Below are 22,766 nucleotides of genomic sequence, written 5' to 3' on the forward strand. Positions count from 1 at the left end.
TTTACTCATCAGAAACAGGGACACACACACACACACACACACACAAAGGAGGAAACGAGAGTAGAGCTTGAAGTTGCCTCTAGGCGTGTTCCTATTTGCACTACAGCTGTGGTCACAGCCATCTCATGGCATATTTGTTTGGTGTTGCTGCTGTCCTCTGGAGGCCCCACCCTGTCTGTGATCCCACCCTGTCTTCTCCTCACCTGTGGCAGTTACGGTATAAAGGAGGCTGGGACACAGACACGTCCGGATTGTGTCCAGCTGCTGCAAGACGAGTCGACCCAGCTCAGTTCACAAAAAGAGAGGGCCTCTATATCCAGCTGAAAGGAGAGGATGACTTCCACGGCACATCGACTGGCCCATCAGCAGGAGAGGGAACAAGGCATTGGCACCAACAAGCGTGCAGTGAAGTTCGCTAAGCAGGATTATGAGACGTTGCGCCAGCAGTGTCTGAAGAGAGGATGTCTGTTTGAAGACAACTGCTTCCCAGCTGAGCACAAATCACTGGGCTACAATGAGCTGGGACCATACTCAAGCAAGACCAGGGGTGTTGTTTGGAAAAGGCCACAGGTAAGATGCAACTACCAAGCAAATAAACACTGTTTTTACACTGTATATCATATTGGCTGGTTTAATTTGAAATTGGAAGTGTAATTGCTGCCTTAAACATATTTGAGTCAACTTAATTTAGGTGGAATAACTGGGTAATCTTAAGGTTTTAATTTGAAACAATAACTGTTCAGTCACACTTACAATTATTCATAACAAGTGTGATTTCCCTCTTTATGTTCCCAATTTGAAGATCCAGTTCTCCATTTCAGACAAAGGACAGAAGCACCTGCTCCTATTTGATCTGTTTGGTTGAGCAGTAGCTCTATTACAGTTCAGGCTCCACCCCAAGGAATTTATTAAAGACTGCATTAAACCTTTATCATGGTTAGCATTTAGAAACACAGTACATTTCCATTGTTTTCTTCAAACTATGAAAAAGAAGGATTTCAGGATGGCTTTAACTCTCAAATGTTGCATGTGTCAGGTGGGGGGGTTAAAGGGAAGACTTTGGAAAGGGGAAGGTGGACCCAAACGCAGTAACGCACGAGAGGCAAGGCGTGGGGAAACAAAAGGCGAGCTTTATTTTAACAAAAGCTGAATACAAAAACAGGAGCAGACAAAACGGGGCAGGAGGCAAAGTATCAACCAAAAACAAGACAAAGTACAAAGAAAAAGGCAAAGTTCAAATCAAAGATGCAAAATGCAAAACTCCAAAAACACATACCGTGGGGAAACAAGGAACAGACAGAGGCACAGGAACTGGAGCATGGACGGACGGACGCTGACAAGAACAATGACCAGACAGGGAGTGAAGGGAAACACACAGACTAAGTACACAGACACTGATGACAAGACGAGGAACAGGTGAGGTGGACCAACAGGTGAAGTAACGAAGGGGAGGAGCACACGAGGACATGAGGGGAACAAAACAATAGACAGAGGGAGCCAGAGGGAACATGGGAAAAGACACAGGAGAACTTAAAGGACACATGAGGGCATGAAAAAACAAGACACAAGACAAGATACAAAGACATGGAAATCAAATACAAGAAGCCACAAGACAAAACCAGACAACACAACAGACAGATTTACAGTCATGACAGTACCCCCCCCTCAAGGGACAGCTTCAAGATGAAGCTGTCCCTTGAGGGGGGGGGTACTGTCCCCCCCCTCAAGGTAGGGGGACAGTACCCCCCCCTTGAGGGGGGGTACTGTCATGACTGTAAAGAAGTCGAAGGCGAAGGCGCTCTGGAGGCCGGCGACGAAGTCGAAGGCGCTCTGGAGGCCGGCGATGAAGACGAAGGCGTAGGCGTTCTGGAGGCCGGCGACGAAGGCGAAGGCGTGGGCTGGCACCCACTGGAGGCCGGCGGCGAAGGCGAAGGCGTGGGCTGGCACCCACTGGAGGCCGGCGGCGAAGGCGAAGGCGTGGGCTGGCACCCACTGGAGGCCGGCGGCGAAGGCGTGGGCTGGCACCCACTGGAGGCCGGCGGCGAAGGCGTGGGCTGGGACCCACTGGAGGCCGGCAGCGGAGGCGTGGGCTGAAGCCCTCTTGAGGCCGGATCGCTGACTGGGAAACCCTCCTGGGCCTTGGCCGGACCACCAACAGAGGTTCGCAGGGAGCTGGTGGCCTGTGAGCCAATAAAGGGTCGCTGGCGGCAGACGACCTCGGCCTGGCCTCCGACCAAGGAGCTGGCGCTGGACTTGGCACGGGACTTGGTACTGGCCTCTGCCGGGCCTCCGACCGAGGAGCAGGCGCTGGACTTGGCGCGGGACTCGGCCGGGCCTCCGACCGAGGAGCAGGCGCTGGACATGGCGTGGGACTCGGCCGGGCCTGGACATGGCGTGGGCCTCCGACCGAGGTGCAGGAACGGGCCTCGGCCGGGCCTCCGACCGAGGTGCAGGAACGGGCCTCGGCCGGGCCTCCGACCGAGGTGCAGGAACGGGCCTCGGCCGGGCCTCCGACCGAGGTGCAGGAACGGGCCTCGGCCGGGCCTCCGACCGAGGTGCAGGAACGGGCCTCGGCCGGGCCTCCGACCGAGGTGCAGGAACAGGGCTTCGACATGGGCCTCGGCCGGGCCTCCGACCGAGGAGCAGGGACAGGGCTTCGACATGGGCCTCGGCCGGTCCTCCGACCGAGGAGCAGGGACGGGCCTCGGCCGGTCCTCCGACCGAGGAGCAGGGACGGGCCTCGGCCGGTCCTCCGACCGAGGAGCAGGGACGGGCCTCGGCCGGTCCTCCGACCGAGGAGCAGGGACGGGCCTCGGCCGGTCCTCCGACCGAGGAGCAGGGACGGGCCTCGGCCGGTCCTCCGACCGAGGAGCAGGGACGGGCCTCGGCCGGTCCTCCGACCGAGGAGCAGGGACGGGCCTCGGCCGGTCCTCCGACCGAGGAGCAGGGACGGGCCTCGGCCGGTCCTCCGACCGAGGAGCAGGGACGGGCCTCGGCCGGTCCTCCGACCGAGGAGCAGGGACGGGCCTCGGCCGGTCCTCCGACCGAAGTGTCCGGACGGGCCTCGGCCGGGCCTCCGACCGAAGTGTCCGGACGGGCCTCGGCCGGGCCTCCGACCGAGGAGCAGGGACAGGCGCCATCAGGTCCGCCGACTGAAGGCCACTGGCAGGAACAGGCGCCATCAGGTCCGCCGACTGGAGGCCACTGGCAGGAACAGGCGCCATCAGGTCCGCCGACTGGAGGCCACTGGCAGGAACAGGCGCCATCAGGTCCGCCGACTGGAGGCCACTGGCAGGAACAGGCGCCATCAGGTCCGCCGACTGGAGGCCACTGGCAGGAACAGGCGCCATCAGGTCCGCCGACTGGAGGCCACTGGCAGGAACAGGCGCCATCAGGTCCGCCGACTGGAGGCCACTGGCAGGAACAGGCGCCATCAGGTCCGCCGACTGGAGGCCACTGGCAGGAACAGGCGCCATCAGGTCCGCCGACTGGAGGCCACTGGCAGGAACAGGCGCCGACCGGGCCGCCGACTGAAGGCCACTGGCAGGTGTCGACCGGGCCGCCGACTGAAGGCCACTGGCAGGTGTCGACCGGGCCGCCGACTGAAGGCCACTGGCAGGTGTCGACCGGGCCGCCGACTGAAGGCCACTGGCAGGTGTCGACCGGGCCGCCGACTGAAGGCCACTGGCAGGTGTCGACCGGGCCGCCGACTGAAGGCCACTGGCAGGTGTCGACCGGGCCGCCGACTGAAGGCCACTGGCAGGTGTCGACCGGGCCGCCGACTGAAGGCCACTGGCAGGTGTCGACCGGGCCGCCGACTGAAGGCCACTGGCAGGTGTCGACCGGGCCGCCGACTGAAGGCCACTGGCAGGTGTCGACCGGGCCGCCGACTGAAGGCCAGCTGGAACCGTTGTCAGCCATGCCGTCAAAGGGGATGACCCAGCTGGCATCGACTGGGCAGCCAACATAGGAGCTGGGAATCGAGCTGAGGCGTGGTCTGTGGCTGGAGCTGAGGCATGGTCTGTGGCCGGAGCTGAGGCATGGACTGACGCCGGAGCTGAGGCATGAGTTTGGGCCCCAGAGCCTGACTTCAGGGAGCCAGGACGTGGACGGGGCAGGAGGCAAAGTATCAACCAAAAACAAGACAAAGTACAAAGAAAAAGGCAAAGTTCAAATCAAAGATGCAAAATGCAAAACTCCAAAAACACATACCGTGGGGAAACAAGGAACAGACAGAGGCACAGGAACTGGAGCATGGAGCATGGAGCATGGAGCATGGAGCATGGAGCATGGAGCATGGAGCATGGAGCATGGAGCATGGACGGACGGACGCTGACAAGAACAATGACCAGACAGGGAGTGAAGGGAAACACACAGACTAAGTACACAGACACTGATGACAAGACGAGGAACAGGTGAGGTGGACCAACAGGTGAAGTAACGAAGGGGAGGAGCACACGAGGACATGAGGGGAACAAAACAATAGACAGAGGGAGCCAGAGGGAACATAGGAAAAGACACAGGAGAACTTAAAGGACACATGAGGGCATGGAAAAACAAGACACAAGACAAGATACAAAGACATGGAAATCAAATACAAGAAGCCACAAGACAAAACCAGACAAGAACACAACAGACAGATTTACAGTCATGACAGCATGCTGCCATTGCGATGTTGATTATATTTCTTTAGAGTTGAGTGAACTCTGTTCACTACATTCATCCGTCTCATCATTTCAAGTCAAAAGACTTCAAGTTAGAAGAACTCATGTTTGTAATTTCTGAGGGTGTCTGAAAATCGAAACTACAAATTATAGAAGTTTAAAAGCAAAAAAAGTACATTCCAACTGTATCTGGATCAGGAGGTTGAGTTCATGCCCCAAATACTGTCCTATAAGGCAGAAAAAGTTCTGAATACTCCATTCATCATTGTAATGATCAAAATGATCAAACAAGCTAATATTGATTTAAGGATATACTTTGCCTATTGAGTTGATCAGATCTATGTGTGGGCAGCTGTGTGGATGAGACAAAGCTGATCTGGATATTAGAGACAAAACTTAGAGTCTGTCTGTGCAGGATGTTGACTGAAGCAAGTTGTATCAATACTACTGCATGTGTGAAGTCTTTTCATGGGTGTATTTTTTCTTGTAACAGTCATCAAATCAAAATCACTGAATGGTATTTTCTCCTACCATCTCAGTAGTGTGATACAATCCAAGGAAACGTTTCCCAACACTACTTTCAAATATTCATCTCTTTGTGATGGTTTGGTGCTCTTTGTAGGAGCTGTGCTCGGACCCAAGATTCATTGACGGTGGAGCCACAAGGACAGACATCTGTCAGGGAGGGCTTGGTAAGTGGGGGGAACTGGGATGGGTACATGATTGGATGAACAGTTGGGCGGATTCATGCTGGGGTGTTTGGATTTTAACCACAAACATCTCTGCTGCAGCTCTTATACTACCTCCGGAGTAGATGTGAGTCTTCTCCGCCTCCGGAAGTAGTATCAGAACCACCAGCAGATTCGAGCAGCTTGTGTGAATGGAAAAGCCAGAGGCATAGATCAGGGGTGTGTCAGTCTGAGGTTGTTCAACAAACCCCCTCTTTCTCCTTCTTAAGTTAGCGATGGGTGGAAGGTTTTGACCAGAGATGTTTGTGGTTAAACACCCAGGCATGTATCTGGCTTAGGGATCTTTTTGATCTGCAGCGCCACCGTGCTGTATGGATTGACACACTGGAGCAGCTTTATGCCAGAGCTGCTTGGTACAGTGTGAACAAACAAAGGCGGAGAAAAGGCAAGCCTTTGCTACACCGATAATGACAAGTCTCTGTGAGAAAAGGGCTAGAGCCCAGCAAAATTGTACCCCCTCTCTGCATCTGAGACTTTCCCACAGATAGGCAATATGGAGAATGGGGGCACACTGAAAGGGCAGTGTGAATGGGGCTACTGTTAACAGTGGAGAATAACACATATTGATTGATGTCAGAGTCTGTATCTACTCTTCCTTTGTAGGCGACTGCTGGCTTTTGGCTGCAATAGCCTCCCTGACTCTAGACCAGCGGATCCTGGCTCGTGTGGTGCCCCCTGGACAGAGTTTCACCGAAGGTTACGCCGGGATATTTCACTTTCAGGTCAGACAAAGACCTTTCTCATCAGACCCCTAATCCTGGCTTTTTTCTTTATCAGTTTATAGAATGATTATTTATTTCAATGGCAAACTTGCACAATGGTATAGGCCAGTTAGAATAAACCAAGTGTAAATTTGATCTGAATCCCAAAGCAGTTCCTTCATTTTGCCTGTGGCCTGAGGCCTTGCTCATGAGTCTTAATGCAGGACTGCGAAGGTCTGACGTTGAGTTTACTGATGGAGATTATTCTCTTCTCAGTTCTGGCGGTTTGGTGAGTGGGTGGACGTGGTGGTCGATGACCGTTTACCCACCAGAGATGGAAAGCTGCTGTTTGTTCACTCAGCGGAGGGCTCTGAGTTTTGGACACCGCTGTTGGAGAAGGCCTATGCTAAGTATGGATCATTCCTCTTATGTCTTCAATGAAAAACATTAATGCAGTAAAAATGTAGTCTGTGAATCTTTTCACACCCATCTGTGTCTGGCAGGGTGTGTGGCTGCTATGAGGCCCTGATAGGAGGAAGCACTACTGAGGGCTTTGAGGATTTCACGGGAGGAATCTCAGAGCTATACACATTAGACAAGGCTCCAGCACACCTCTTTGAAATCATTAAGAAGGCCCTGAATCGCGGATCACTGCTAGGTTGCTCTATTGATGTGAGTCTTATTTTCATTCTGATTTGCATGCCGATTTGCAAACTTACACACACCGACAGCAGGAAGTCATCAGATTGAAATGGTCGTTCTTTGTTCTTTCAGATCACCAGCGCCTGTGAGACAGAGGCAGTGAAGGCTTGCAAGCTCGTCAAAGGGCACGCATACTCTGTCACTGGCGCAGAGACGGTATACCATATAGTCAGCTTTTTTGCTTTGCGCTTTTGTTACTGTGTGGAAATGACATTATCCACTGTTGCTCTCTATTAGGTTAATTATCAAGGCAGACAGGTTCAGCTGGTCCGCGTCAGGAACCCATGGGGTCAGGTGGAGTGGACTGGGCCGTGGAGTGATGGGTAAATAACGACGCTCCGCATCTATTAACTCTAAGCTGCCAAAGGTTATTTTCAGGATTTCCCTAAAAACCATGATTTTTCTCCCCTCACGATTAGATCCAGTGAATGGGACGACGTCAGGAAAGATGAGAAATCAAAGTTGAACCATGTGGCTGAAGATGGAGAGTTCTGGTAATTCCATTATATTTAACCTTGAATTTATATTACAACACATGCAATATTTTTGCTATTTTGTTAATGCTATCAAACGCATTGGTGATCATGATCTCCTTCCTCACCAAAGCAACTGTTTAAGGGCAAGTGGGTAGGATTTAGTGCCATCTAGTGGTAAGGACAGATCTCTAGCAACCAACTAAGTACCCCCAGGTGATTATACACTGATAGAAACACAGTTCTGTACATTATATTCCATGTCTGTCAGCAGATTCACCTTAATTCCTACACACTGGCCCTTTTAAGGGTCTAACTCAGGCTGGGAAAGTAATCACATGTTAATGCTTGAGAAATTACACAACACTCTTTCTTGAGATATGTGTCTCTCTGCTCAGGATGTCCTATTCAGACTTCATCAGGCAGTTCTCCAGGCTGGAGATCTGTAACTTGACCCCGGACACGCTTGAGAGCGATGACGTGGGCCACTGGAACAACTACCAGTTTGAAGGGATATGGAGGGTCGGCTCCACTGCTGGCGGCTGCCGCAATCACGCAGGTAGAAGGAGAGACCATACATATGCCTGAGCAAGAAGTTGTGCTACAATATCTCTTTTAAAAGATTACACCGTCCTGTGTTCCAGCCACATTCTCATCCAACCCTCAGTTTGTGGTGCGTCTGGAGGATGTGGACGATGATCCTCTGGATGGGGAGGATGGGTGCACCTTTCTGGTGGGACTGATGCAGAAGGATGGACGACGGCAGAAGCGACTTAACCGCAACCTTGAGACCATTGGCTTTGCCATTTATAAGGTGCCTCAGAAACATTTGTTATGTCATTTGAAATTAGAACTATAGTTTTTAATTACTGACTGATTTAATAACATTATTTGTCTGTTTCATTCACAGGTCCCAGATCAGGTCTGTATTTGAACAACTACACGCCACTATTGATCCCTTACTAAAAACTGACACTTTTAAATGCAAAACAGTAAGGCTGCACAATATGGAGAAAGGAAAAGAAAACAAAGTATATTGCGATAATTTAGCCAAAAAAGATGACCGTAATTGTGATTCATGATGAGATGGAATGATTATTTTTATAAACTGTCTATAAAAATGATGATGATGTGACATTTTGGGGGGTCTGCTAAACAAACCTGTTGTCTTAGATCTGGAGAACAACATTTGTAGTCCAAGGCAATTCTGCAGCAGTACAGAACTTCATTATAATGGTACTTTAGCACACATTTGACCTTTGTCAAAAATATTGCAGCTTTTGTAATTTGGATATTTCATAGTACGGTGGCCCGGACAGTAAAATCACAACAACATTTTAGAAAACACAAAAAGTAGGTCACAAACAAGACCTGATTTCCAACCTTTAGTTATTTTAAACCAAGCCATGATGTTTTAAAATGCCAAAAAAAAGGCATTGCAAGTATTCCAAGTATTGCTTGGTTGCATTGTGAATTTCAGGGTATCTGCTTGACAATCCAGTAATCTCTTGTTAATCTTCAGTGCAAAGGCCGCAGTAACATCCACCTGGGTCCGGATGTCCTGCTGCGACAGAGAGCTGTGGCCATGAGCAGCACCTTCGTCAACATGCGAGAAGTGTGCGACCGCTTCAAACTTCCTCCTGGAGAATATGCCATAGTTCCCTCGACCTTCCAGCCTCACAAGAACGGCAGCTTCGTTCTCAGGGTGTTCTCTGAGAAACAGGCTGCGACCAGGTATCTGAGTTACAGTGACTTCAGGTTGATAGGTGTGGGCCTGAGAGTTTTAGTTTATACAGCCATCTGGTGGACAAAGCTGAGAGGCCGGCTCCGTCAACGGTCACAGTCTAGTCTTTGCAGTCAACTTAGCGTGAATGTTATTTCCCTGCAGGGCAGCAGAGTGTGCTAAAGCTGTACATTTCTGTTTTTAGCCCACTGGAGGAGGACATTGATGCTGAAATAGAGGAGGTAAAAAGAAATTGTACAGAATGATGAACTAACATTCTTTTCAAATGTTCTCTCAAATTAAAATATCACAAATTTGGAGATCCAGTGCACTGATGGCAATGGCATAGACTTTGATGTGTCTTTCTTCCCACAGGAGGAGGTGTGTGAGAGTGATGTGGATCCTCATTTCCAGCACCTCTTCAAGCAGATTGCCGGCAATGTGGGTAGAGCAACATGAGAGCTGACAGTATATGAGATGCGTTGACAGCACTAAACCTTGATTACAAATTAAAGCTCACTTAAAATATGCATTTTAAAACAGGACATGGAGATATCGGCCTTCGAACTGGTGAGAATTTTGAACAACGTCGTCTCTCACAGTAAGTACTGTGAGATCCCACATTATTTTACATAATAACGTGTGTATACAGGTCTTTGGGAGTACACATCTCACATGTGAAAAAGTAGTATAAAGCTTTTTGTGGCTCCAGATGATGTAATCTGATAAATGCCTCCGGTGATGTCAGACAGTGACAAAGTTGCATTGTGGTTAATGTAGGTGCCAGGTTTGAACAATGTGTGGAATAAGAATCCCAAATATAAATTTTTTTGCTTTGTCGATTTTGATCATTCGTATTTTCCATACATTTTTCCAAAACCTGGCGTCTACATTACTCACGCTGCAACTCAGACCTTGAGCTACATCACTGGTGAAACTTAATATCTCATGAGGCTTTTTCTACATCCACAAAAGGCTTCATCCTACTCTTTCACATATGCAGTTGTACTCCCCAAAACCTGGAAACACACTTTAGTTTCTAACACTGGCGGAGCTTTAAGAGTTGGAGCTAGCTCTGTTTTTTCACTTTTCTTGCAGGGTCTGATCTCAAGACAGATGGCTTCAGCCTTGAGACAGGTCGCCTCATTGTCAGTCTGCTGGACGTATCCTCAGGATGAAAAATTGTCCCCTCACAGTAGTATTTTAAACTAAACTTTTGGGGTTTGGGTGCATTCTCACTGTGGGATTTCAAGATGACAATGATCAGTTAATATTATTATTATTATTATTATTATTAATAACAAAAGTCTTTCCAGAATGAGCCTTTTAGAAACCTTAACATTCTCCAGAAAGATGAAAGTGCCAAGCTGGGACTGGTGGAGTTCCACATGCTTTGGAACAAAATCCAGAGATACCTGGTGAGTAGTGATTTTTGTTCTGACGTAGTGTGTTGGACATGTTGGAACAAATGGCTGAATCTGTCATCACATGGGTGCCTGGGTCGTGTAGGAGATCTTCAAGAATCACGACTCAGACAACTCTGGCACCATGAGCTCCCACGAGATGAGATGTGCCGCAACTGAAGCAGGTAACAAACACTGTCACGTGAGAGGAGAGTCACTGCTCTTTACTTATTTGCATTTAATTTTGTTTTGTTGATATTATAGATTGTTCGTAATATGATGTCTGAATGTCTTATCTTGTCTCTCGAGAGGACCCCAGGGGGAATAGTTGTTACTATGGTAATAACTAGTGGGGATCAACTGCGTCACCACCGTGCAAAATACAGTCATGAAACTGCACATATGTGTAGTTGAGATCAAATCGAAGGCTGAGTTCAAACATGGGAGTGGTCTGAGCAAGAGGGGGGGCAAGAGACTAGTGAGGTGTAACATAGGAAAAAACCATCTGCACCCCACTTTTTGCCCCCGGGCTACATTCATTGAAGTTGCAGATCAATGTATCCCAACTGTTCGCATCCACTCCGGTGCAGCTGCTATTGTTTTCAGTTTGTCTGTCTGACTGTGGACAGATTTTGTTACCACAATAATGGCACAAGATACAGTCAGCAAACGTCGCAGGCATGTAGTTGAGATCAAAATGAAGGCTGAGTTCAAATATGGATGTGGATCAATCCATGACTATCGAGTACTCATCTTATCATGTACTACGCACTAGTACTCAGTAGTAATACACAGTAAATAATGTACTGGCAATGTACAGTATTATTGCACACTGTATATTCAATGATATATTCTCTATATATTGACAAATATACCAATTGTTTTTCATATGTCTTGATAAAATATGACCACATGTTGTCAAAATAATATATTTAAAAACCAAAAGTGAGTCCCTTTATGCTACATGCTACAAGAGAAAATACAAAACACACTATTTCATACAGTGGACTGCAGAGGATGAATTGAGGAGTCTCACAGCCTGAGGTGGCAGCAGGTGGGTGTTGTCTTTTAGTATCCTAGGCAATTACAGCTGACAGACTGGATAGGCTAGTTAGAGGACTTCCTCCCTGCAGATAAATGTCATTCGTGTATACTTTACCAAAGGAACAAAACAAGCAAGGGCGAGGCTGCGTAACAGAACTCTTCCATTATTACCTTTGAAACACCCATAGTCAGGTAAACCACATGATGTGACATGAGATGAAACTGACCCTACAGGCTAACAGGTAGTGGTGTTGAAAGGCTATTTTTCTTTGCCAGGCCTCCACATCAACAGCTTTGTGCTGCAGGCCATCGTCCGTCGTTATGCTGACACCCAGTACGCCATCGACTTTGACAGTTTTGTAGGCTGTCTCATTAAACTGGAAATGCTCTTCAGTAAGTGTCAGAATAACTGCAGCATCACTTCAGTATATCTCATATTGAGCTGTGTGATCTGAGAGCTGTCTTTTGTTCCGCCTCTTATTCAGAAATGTTTAAGTCTCTGGAGAGACAGGACTCGGGGAAGATTGAGCTGGATATGCAACAGGTGTGTGAGAGAATAACAGAAGCTGCTGCTCTTTTTGCATTTCCCCTTTGGACAGCTCGTATAATTGTGTTTCCTCTAAACAGTGGCTGTGCCTGGCGATCCACTAATGCTGGAGACAAGCCAAGCCAGGACCCCTTTGTGATATTTGCTGGAAGAGGAAGCTCAGTCACTCAACAACTTATCAATTTGTTTCACAAAAAACACACTCTTTATATTCCAAATTATTTTTAAAGGGCTTAAATGTATTGATATGATACAATTATGATAACTGCTTGACATATACATGGGTAAAGAAATCCCAAATGCTTGAAGATATTTTGTAACGGTCATGTATTTTTGTGGTGCAATGGGGGAAAAAATGTCTTACAACTCTGTGAGAATAAAGAAAGTAAAAAACTATCCATGGCTTCTTGGCTATTATTATTTATAAAATCTTGGAAATGAAACGATTGGTTTATTCTGGTAACAGATCATTTTATATCTACTGTGGTAGAAATATAGTGAGATATTTCGCCCATCTGTACATGTGGGCCACATCTGGGCCAATCATGAGCCATGTATCAAAGTCAGGTGTAGAGTATGCTGGATGAAACAGGTGAGCCAAAGCAGTCCATCTACAGGCTGACATGAACAATAAAGGGTGTGGAGACAGCTGAGCAGCACATACAACACAGAGCCCGTCTAACCACACGCACATTCAGGGAGACAGTCGTCAGAACACAGACAGCTGTACAATCTTTTAAAATGTCTGGCATCGCAGCTACACTTCAGCACAGAAGAGAGAAGGCAAAAGGGATTGGAACCAACTCTCACGCAGTTAAATACCTGAACCAGGACTATGAAGCCCTGAGGTCAAGCTGTCTGGAGAGTGGACGACTGTTCGAGGATGACAGCTTCGAGGCTCTGCCCTCATCCTTAGGCTACGATGAACTCGGACCAAATTCCTACAAGGTTAGGGGCATCACCTGGAAAAGACCTACGGTGGGTACAACAGCAGATGGTGACAAAGTACAGGCTGGTTGCTGCAGTTATTTCACACGCCCGAAAAATAGGGCTCAGGCTGTATAGGCCAGAGAGATTAAACTAAATTTAGACTATCTTTTAAGGTAGGAGTCAGTGACATCATAATGTAGCTTTTAATTGAGTACACCTTATTTTGAATGAAGATTTACGGGAGTAGTACTTGCAGTACTCTTTTATCATACGCTCAGTACACACAGTAGGCTCCATCCTTTATAGTAGGTAGTTGTTGTTTGGTGAGGCTTGTTCTTGCTTGTCTGCACAGCAAATTGTGGTTTTAGTGGTTGGTGACAAACTCAAAAAGATGTGGCTTCAAGAGATAAGAAACTCCAAACTGCAGCTTTCTTTGTCATGTGAGCAGTATTACAGACTATCGCTGTTTTACTGCTGCAGAGTTCCTTTTTGCACTGAATGTACGGGACATTTTAACGTCCAGTCAAACATCATTGTCCAGATGAGGGGGGATGCAAACCATGTGAGAAGGCATTGCAGTTTGACTCCATTTGAACTCTTTTTTTTTTTTTTTCTCTCTCTCAGGAATTGTGTCGCAATCCAAAATTCATTGTTGAAAACGCTACCAGGACTGATATCTGTCAAGGGGCACTTGGTGAGACACGATTCGTACATTCTTCTGACACTGTCTGCTCCTTTACCTTAAAAGTTACCCTCATAACTTCTGTTTAATCATATCCAAATGCCTTTTGATGGCAACATTAGATAAAACAGTACAACGAGATATTTACTCTATTTTACAAAGGAGTCATATTTCCATGCTCAGCCATTTGAATTAATGATTTTGCATGCCTATCTTCGACCGGCTCAGTTACCAGATGTGCACACAGTGCCACACCGCTCACACGCTATACTCTATATCATCCTGCTTAGGTTCTCCTCTGCTAGTTTTATGAAACCAAAAAAAAAACACTCCAAACCAGATTACTCCTTGTAAATGCCAATGAGCTGCCAGTGTGCCCAAAACATTTCAGACAGCTCCTTTCAGTCGCCTCTGTCTCCACCCAGTCTGGCAGTTAAACACAACTGTGGGCTGGACTGAGTTTCTTGCAGCTGATGAACAGAGAGAGAGACAAGACAATAGTCTGACTTTGCACAACTGGGGTGTGTGTGTTGGAAAACAAACTGCATACCTAGAATGTTTTGGCAATGTGTCATAAAGCCGAGATGAAGCCGACGTGTCAACCTGAAACCCTCTCGGTGTTACATGATGATTTAACGCAGGAGTTCCCCCCGCTACTCCTACTGCAGCTACACAGGTCCAATGAAACAATGGCCACGTATCGCACTGATGACCTCTAAACTTTTATTTTTTGCTCTCGCTCTCTGTTCTCTGTGCCAACTCTACACATATTAAACTCTACTATGTAAAACAACTGAAAGACAAGTGCCTCGCGTGCCTCTTTGACCAAGTGTAGAACAGCGTTATCTTTTCCCTCTGCAGCCATCTTGTTCCTACCCATGACATCACTTTGTGCTACATACTCATGTATGAAAAGTGCTTTATTAATAAAGTTGATTGATTGATTGATTGATCACACATAGCGTCATACATAAAGACCTTACATAAAAAGCAATACATTTCTTTCAAACGAAAATTTTAAGCCCCTTTCAGACAGGTTTCTTATTAACCTTTTAACGTCTTGTTTATTCATCTTGAATCACTTTTTAACGACTTCATGAACTCACCTCATGAATGCATCACTGAAACATACAAAATGAAATGTCTCAGTGTCGGTGTGATCTTGTGTTCAGGCGACTGCTGGCTTTTGGCTGCTATCGCCTCTTTGACGCTCAACAAAGAGGTTCTGTGTCGCGTTGTCCCCCACGACCAAAGCTTCGACAAGGACTACGCTGGCATCTTTCACTTCGAGGTACAGAACTTCGACACACACACACAGTGTCGCAGCCTCATTTTTTTTTCAAGCTAAAGTGGCAGAAAAGGGTTTGATTTGACTGACTGAGTCTTCTCTGTGGGTCTCAGTTCTGGCAGTTCGGTGAGTGGGTGGATGTGGTGGTCGACGACCGCTTGCCCACCAGAGATGGAGAGCTGCTGTTTGTTCACTCAGCGGAGAATTCTGAGTTCTGGAGCGCGCTGCTGGAGAAGGCCTATGCCAAGTATGAAATAACTGAACCTCTGGGTACCTTTCTTTTAAGTTTTGGTGTCTGTTTTTCTTGTCGAGCCATTCAATGACTCATTTTGCCCTTAGAGTGAACGGATGCTACGAGGCTCTTTCCGGAGGCAGCACCACTGAGGGTTTTGAAGACTTCACTGGAGGAATCGCTGAGAGGCATGAGCTGAGAAACCCAGATCCCCACCTCTTCAAAATCATCAAGAAGGCCTTGGAGAGAGGCTCCCTCCTGGGATGCTCCATTGATGTTCGTTCAAGCTCCTTCTGTCACTCTCATGTATTGTGGTTGATATCCTCTTGGGATCTGGTAGGTTATACATTACAAGGTTTTCCTCTTCGCTTCAGATTACCAGTGCGAGTGACTCAGAAGCCGTCACATATCAAAAGCTTGTGAAGGGCCATGCCTACTCAGTGACAGGAGCAGACCAGGTGAGGAAACCTCAGTTCACTTTTTTTTTCAGGTTTGGAGTATTGGCTAGTGCCTCAACTAATAATCATTTTCACTGTAGGTTAATCTGACACTTGTCACTTCTATGAAAAAGTTGTGAAAAATGCTGCAGAGCCAAAAGTGTCGTCAATCAGATCAGTTTCTTCTGTCCAAATAACAGTCTGGTCAGTTGACTATGTCAAAGACAAGTAGCAAATTCTACTTGAGAAGCTGGAACCAGAAAATGCAGCTGACTCCTTATTCTGTCTCAGGTGGAGTACGGAGGACGAATGGAGCAGCTGATCAGGATCAGAAACCCATGGGGTCAGGTGGAGTGGAATGGAGCCTGGAGTGACAAGTAGGTGTTGTGCCCTTTTGGGGAAATTCAAGGGCAGGAAATGCATGCATATGGTTTATATAAGCTCTTGTACTTCTTATTGGCAGCCACTAGTGGTAAGCACTCTTTCTTAAGCCACGTTAGCAGTGTGTGGCTCAGGGGAAGCCGATGTTGGTTGATCAGAGAGTCTACTGCTTTAATCCAGACTCAAATATCTCAAACAGCAGACCTTGAGTGTGGCAGCCTTCTTGAGCAGCCGTAACGTCACCATTGCCTACTTAAAAGACATTCTGCGTCCCTTCATGATGAGTACCAGTGTTTCTAAAAGTGTCTTATGCCTCGTTCCTCAACAGAAAATATTACACTCTGCATGTAACTTATACAGCTACAGAACACATAATGTAGGGTTGTTTCAAACTTGTGACAAAAAAATGTCATTATTTAAAAGAAAAGAATTGTTACAGGACAACAATCTAATTTTGGTCACACAGTCTGTACCCAAATGACAAAAGTCACCGTTGGATTGGTCACCAACCGTTCTTTCAAATGGAGCTTTCCTAATCACACCCTCTTGTGTTGTTGACGACCCAGCCTAATTAAAACAACTGCATCCTTTGTTTTGATGGGGGTATGAAGTCTGAACACACAACCGTACACACCCAGTGGAATGGCTGGTAAATCCTGTGGTTAAGAAGTTGCTACACAGACTATTCTGGTGCCCGAGGTATAGCTGGAGTCTGGAGAAACAGATGCAGGCCTGTTATTCACCCTCTCCATGTTTTAACCTCACTGGTCTGTTTTCTTTTTTTCTAGCTCCTCCGAGTGGAGAAGTGTGAGCCGCGATGACCGAGCGAGGCTGACCAACCGCTCTGAAGATGGCGAGTTCTGGTAATCCTTGCTGAAACTACTTTTCTTCTTCTTCCTGGTTCCTCGTGCTGAGAATCTCTGATTTTATTGATACTCGAGTATTACCCCTCGTACCTTTTGGTCCACAGGATGTCATTTAACGACTTCCTGCGCAAGTATTCCCGCCTCGAGATCTGCAACCTCACCCCTGATGCACTAACCAGCAACGAGTACAAGAAATGGGCGGAGACAGAGTTTGAAGAAACCTGGAGAAGGGGCGTGTCGGCTGGGGGCTGCAGAAACTATCCAAGTACGGCCAGTTTTTTCTCAATCTACCTTCCGGATTTGAATCCAGCACTAGTGTATGCATGTCGTAAATCAACATAGTGTGTCATGAGCGTGTCTTGGCTGCTACAATGCTGTCGATCGGCGCCCTGATCCCTTGCTCCCCTCCCTAGACACCTTCTGGATGAATCCTCAGTTTGTCATAAAGCTGGAGGATGTGGACGATGACCCAGATGATGGCGAGGAGGGCTGCACTGTCATCGTGGGCTTGATGCAGAAGAACAGACGGCGGATGAGGAAATTGGGGCAGGACATGGAGACCATCGGCTTTGCCATCTATGAGGTAAGGAGGTTCCTTTAAGGTGACAATGAAGTAATATTAGTTGTGTCAGTGGAGATTGTATTTGCAACATTTCACATATTCTGACATTTGATTTGTTTTTGTCTTTTTGTAGCTGCCTGAGGAGGTGTGTATACAATGGTGAAGGTGCTTCATAAACGTGTTGCCGGGAGCAGAATGATTATTCAAAGAAAATGTTGCAGTATTAACAAAATATAAAAACAAATATAATGTGTTATAAAAAAATAACAGTGGTAGGTCAGTAGCAATGGTACAGCGTGCTCTCATGTGACCGTCTTGCATGCGTGTCATTTGCCCAGTACTCTGGCAAAAGGCAGGTGCACCTGAAGAGAAACTTCTTCCTGCGCAACTCTTCAAAAGCACGCTCCGAGACCTTCATCAACCTCCGAGAGGTGTGCACCCACTTCTGTCTCCCCCCTGGAGAGTACCTCATCATCCCCTCCACCTTTGAGCCCAACAAGAACGGAGACTTTTACTTGCGGGTGTTCACTGAGAAACAGGCTGATTTCCAGTATGTTACTCTCACGTATAAATGCAATTTCATAGAGACAGACAGAAGATTAAAACTATAGTATTCAAAACAACTTCCTCACATGACTTCCTGCTGTTTTCAGAGAGATTGATGATCCTGTAGACTGCCACGTTGAGCAGGTAAAATCAGAATCTTTGATATAAATGTTTTTAAAGGTTTTGAAAACTGATGTTAATATTTTATGAAAGAAGCTAAAAATTATCACTTTATCACCTCTAGGTTGATGTCGATGAAGATGACATCTGTGACAGATTCAAGAGACTGTTTGGACAGCTGGCCGGACATGTAAGTATGCTTAAGATCTGACACATTACGGCCTCAAACAGTCATTCTTATGTTCTCGTAAGAGTCTGTCTATGTCTATATGCTTCTTAGGATGTGGAGATTTCTGCATTTGAGCTGCACAAGATCCTCAACCGAGTGATTCAGAAGAGTGAGATATATAATTTCCTTCTTCTTTTTCAGGCAAGATCAGTATGTGCATTCATGTGCACCTGACACTGCATGACACTACTGAATATTTACCCGTTTTTGGTTCATTTTCAGGATCGGATGTAAAAAACAATGGCTTTAGCCAAACGACTTGCCGCAACATGATCAACCTGCTGGATGTATCCTTCCTTACTACCATGTCACAAAAGCCACAAAACAATAAATCTCCTCCTCTTAACACCCTGTTTTCCCCTTTAATTAGCTTTAAAAGGAGACATACTAAATAATACAATGATAAATAATAAGTAAATCATTTTATTTTGGGTTTCTACTAGAATATGTTTGCATGCTCCAGTGCTCAAAAAACACACCTCAGATTTGTCATACTGCCAGTGTGACAGCACTCTGTCTGAAACACTCTGTTTTAGCTTCTGTCTCTTTAAGCCCCTCCCTCCTGAATACCCAGTCTATTCTAATTGGTCAGCTCACACATGCCTGACCCAGCTCCCCTAAAAACGATAAGGCAGCTGTGTTAAATCAATTCTTACTTGCCACGCTAGTCACAAGGCAAAAATGATGCAAATGTGTGACTCGAGTGTGAGATAGTGTGATGTCACAAAGTCACAGAATTAAACAAGCGTCTGTTTCTGTGGGAAACAGGGAGCTTCTGTAGGCGTGGACTGACCTATTTGACTTTTAAGATCTTTTACATGCACAAGAACCGACATGAAACATATCTGATGGAGGGCCAGAACCTGTCGTACATTACTCTGTGTGGAGCATGTTACAGTTTTCCTTGACATACTCCATAAAGAAAGATGGAAGCGGCAAGCTGGGATTGGTAGAATTTAAGATCCTGTGGACAAAGATTGAGAAGTTCCTGGTGAGTTCCTTATTTGGTTGCACTTTCCAACACATCACGTGTAACATAGTTTATAAGTAGATTGGTGAAAGCACATAATACGTTGTTGCTCTCTCCATTAGGATCTGTACAAAGAGAGGGATACAGACCAAAGTGGCTGTATGAGCTCCTCTGAGATGCGGATGGCTGTTGAGGCTGCCGGTGAGAAACCCATTTTACAGATTTCCATTAAGTAAAAGGGACTAGAGGGTAGAGGATACTGCTTATACTTTCTTTTTTTCCCCCATTATGTGCTGTAGATATTATTATTAAATAAACCTTTCTCCTTTTTGACAGGCTTCTCTTTGAACAACCCTCTGCATCAGATAATCGTGGCCCGCTACAGTGATCCAAACCTCACCATTGACTTTGACAACTTTGTGTGCTGCTTGATCCGCTTGGAGTCACTATTCAGTGAGTTTTTGTCCCTCTGACCACGTGTGTTTTTTTTGTATCCTACAGCCATACAGACATTACATATCCAGTTATGACGTTTTCTTATATTTACAACAGACACCTTCAAGACCCTGGACAAGGATGGGTCCGGTGAGATAGAGTTGGGTTTCATGGAGGTAAGAGCCCTGATGTGATAACGTCACGTCATAGAATTATACAACAATGCTTTGTGAAACACACAGTGACTTGTGCTTTTTTTTTCATCCACAGTGGCTGAATCTGGCGATGTTGTAGAGGAGCTCGGACCAATGAAGAGTCATCATACCTGAATATGCCGTGTGTCATCTAGTGAATGTCAGTCTGTGTCTCATGTAAACCTATAACTAGATGCTGATTTCAAAGGGGAAAATAAGTTTGATTGACATAATAAACATATTAAAGCTACAACTGATTTGCAAACAAGACTCTTTTTATTTGGCATTCGATCGATTTGAGATCATTTTATTCAGCATGTATGTCTGCCCAGAGCTGTTTGCTTACGGTCGGAGAGCTCGGAGATTGCTTTTTAATTAAAGACTGGCCTTATCTTCTCTCCTGTTTATCAGCCAGACTGTATGTCACATTGTGACAGTGATGTTGACTGAAAAAATGTACTTTATTCACGGTAGTCTCTGGTGAGTACTGATGAGTGAGAGTTGAATTTAATTGAGTTTAAACAATCAAGACATTCTTTGTGTGTTGTTGCTGGCTAACGCTAGCTCACGGCTAATGGAGTAAAATCTGGCAGCGCAGGTACCTCAAGTAAACTTGTGGATTTCTCTGAGCTTGAGCGTTGTTTGAAACATTTGGGATAATGTTTATCTTCAACCCAACTATTTTCACAACAAGGGTAATATTTGGACAGAGCAAGTCTAGCTAATTCCCCTTTCGTAGTCCCTATGCTAGGCTAAGCTAACTTGCTTCTTATGCCAGTTTTATATACACCATATAGACACGACAATGTCCAAGACATGACAATGTCCAACCCCAAAAGAAACCCCGATCTCAGTGCTATGAAAAGAAAGTGTAGACGAGCTGGCTCTAAAGAGAAGTAGGCAGGGTTTGTTACTTACTGATCTGGTAGAAAGAATGCTGGTTTTGAACCATCTCAAGTCTTGTTAGTAAAATAGGTTGGTTTTTTTTTTAGCATTCTACAACATTTCCAGTGTTTTCATGACAGGACATGTAGCAGGTTTGGGCTTGGCTGTATCTGCTTAGTATAAAGTGGCAGAAGGCCGAGGTTCCCCTCCTGTCTACTGGGCCCCAAGTAGCTAACTACACCCCTGATCTTTAGAGAGAAGTTCCAGTCTGTTCCTAGTCTTATTTTTGTTTCCTGGGTTTCTGCTTTACAATGTCCTCTTATCTGTACTTTTGTAAAATCTAAATCTTGATACATTCTGATATTTTTTGCTCAGCATCTTGTGTGGCCCGTCCTCTTGGACACATCCTAATGATGCCTTGGCCTGTTCAGTCGTCCTGCTGGATCCACAGACTTCATTAATGTTTAATAGATTTTACTTGTATCAGATTTTCGGTCAGTGGAATTTGTATACTCTGAGACTTTTTTTAGCATTCTACAACTTTTCCAGTCTTTTGTCACCCTTGTGCCTCTTTTTTGAGACTTGTTGCTGACATAATAATCAGATACTGCATTTACTTAGAAAATCAACAAAGTAAATGAAGTCAAATATTAAAGATATTGTTTTTGTGCTGCTTTCCATTGAGTGTGTGTCGCAAATGATGAACTAACCATCACATTTTATTTTATTTATGTTCTACACAGTGTCCACAGGTTTTTTGGAATCAGAGTTCAATGTAATTAAGCATTATTATTATTTCTGTGTCGCTCTGAAAAAAAAAAACCTCTTACAAACCTCTAGAGATCAGTTCAATTGCAATTTTTAGAATCGGTTTCATTTGCTCTATGTTTTCTCTTGACTGTCTTTTCTTTTTCATACACAAATGTAACTCAAATGTAACCAGTACAAAACCCAAGCTCAGATGGACGATCCAGTGCCTGTAATCTACCAGCAGATGTCAGAGTTCTCATAGATTTGTGTTTGCTTCTTTGACGTCACTGACCAGGTTGTTGCCAAACCTGAAATGTGCTTGCAGCAGCATGAAGTTTCAACTAACAGAGTTATGCAGCAGCCATTTCCTGTTCTGTGTGGTTCGGGGTTGCATTTCCCCTTAACTGTTCTGAAAAGTTGCTGCTGGCTACCATTAGCTCTGGTAGGCAGACTTTGCCACAGTTATGATGGTATAGCTCAAGAAAAGAGGGAGTAGCTACCCATCATACTTATGTCAAACACATTACACTCAACCAGCTGACATGCCTCAGATGATGGTTCTGATTTTCTCTTGAAGTCACAGATATCTGTGCTTGCACTGCCAGTGGAAGCAGATCGGACATCTAGTGCGCTGCATTATGGAACAGAAACTAGTCCGGATGTGGGGCAGGACTCTGTCTGAAAACCACTAATCCACACAGAGGGCACACAGCCACTGTGGCGCTGAGGCAGAGTATGTGCAGTGTTTGTTGTGTGCTAAAATCTCCATCAAAAGGACGGATTTGAAGAAAGGATCTAAACTATGTGTATGACCTCAAACAATATGTAGAATATGATTCTCTTGTGTGCCAATAAGCCAGTTGAGTAGTTCACACAGGAAATAATTTTGTCTTGTTAGTTGTATTATTTTTCATTTAGTGCCTCCAACAATTTTAGTGCCTCCAACAAAAACACGATGCTACAGCAGACAAATTCCTTGTGTTTGTGTTTGTGTGGGCCATGCGATCACTTAAAGGTGGCCATCTGTATGAAATCCTACTCCCATCAAGTAGGGGCATACCTGCTTACTGCGTTCTATTTAATCGTCCATGATTGTAGCTACTGGTAGCTTGTTAGCTCAGTTAGCCCTCCAGCTAGCTAGACCACCAGGTAAGCGTGGGCAATTACACCTCTAGCGCAGGAGCTTGGGACTACTGGGGGAAAGAGGTTTTCTGGGTTAGCTGGTTAGTTAGTTTTTTCCACATTATGCAGAA

The 22,766-nt window shown here is 45.9% G+C and overlaps 2 protein-coding genes across 2 annotated transcripts; both read left to right on the plus strand.

Moving 5' to 3' along the window:
* The first annotated feature begins 189 nt into the window (after nt 1-189).
* LOC115597148 (calpain-2 catalytic subunit-like) lies at nt 190-12,402 on the plus strand. The gene is made up of 21 exons (XM_030442871.1): nt 190-570; nt 5,287-5,356; nt 6,017-6,135; nt 6,391-6,524; nt 6,618-6,786; nt 6,889-6,972; nt 7,054-7,139; nt 7,236-7,310; nt 7,688-7,848; nt 7,934-8,103; nt 8,200-8,211; nt 8,812-9,023; nt 9,218-9,254; nt 9,388-9,453; nt 9,556-9,613; nt 10,111-10,175; nt 10,362-10,430; nt 10,522-10,600; nt 11,736-11,852; nt 11,945-12,003; nt 12,087-12,402. The coding sequence occupies exons 1-21, from the start codon at nt 334-336 to the stop codon at nt 12,108-12,110; spliced, it is 2,103 nt and encodes a 700-aa protein (XP_030298731.1). The 5' UTR covers nt 190-333; the 3' UTR covers nt 12,111-12,402.
* Nucleotides 12,403-12,661: 259 nt separating this feature from the next.
* Nucleotides 12,662-20,128, plus strand: LOC115597147 (calpain-2 catalytic subunit-like). Its single transcript, XM_030442870.1, has 21 exons — nt 12,662-12,984; nt 13,561-13,630; nt 14,791-14,909; nt 15,020-15,153; nt 15,246-15,414; nt 15,513-15,596; nt 15,867-15,952; nt 16,745-16,819; nt 16,927-17,087; nt 17,236-17,405; nt 17,518-17,529; nt 17,723-17,934; nt 18,038-18,074; nt 18,175-18,240; nt 18,331-18,388; nt 18,502-18,566; nt 19,202-19,270; nt 19,372-19,450; nt 19,586-19,702; nt 19,802-19,860; nt 19,955-20,128. The coding sequence occupies exons 1-21, from the start codon at nt 12,748-12,750 to the stop codon at nt 19,976-19,978; spliced, it is 2,103 nt and encodes a 700-aa protein (XP_030298730.1). The 5' UTR covers nt 12,662-12,747; the 3' UTR covers nt 19,979-20,128.
* Nucleotides 20,129-22,766: the final 2,638 nt, after the last annotated feature.

Source organism: Sparus aurata, chromosome 15 (assembly GCF_900880675.1).
Source record: "Sparus aurata chromosome 15, fSpaAur1.1, whole genome shotgun sequence".
NCBI lineage: Eukaryota > Metazoa > Chordata > Actinopteri > Spariformes > Sparidae > Sparus > Sparus aurata.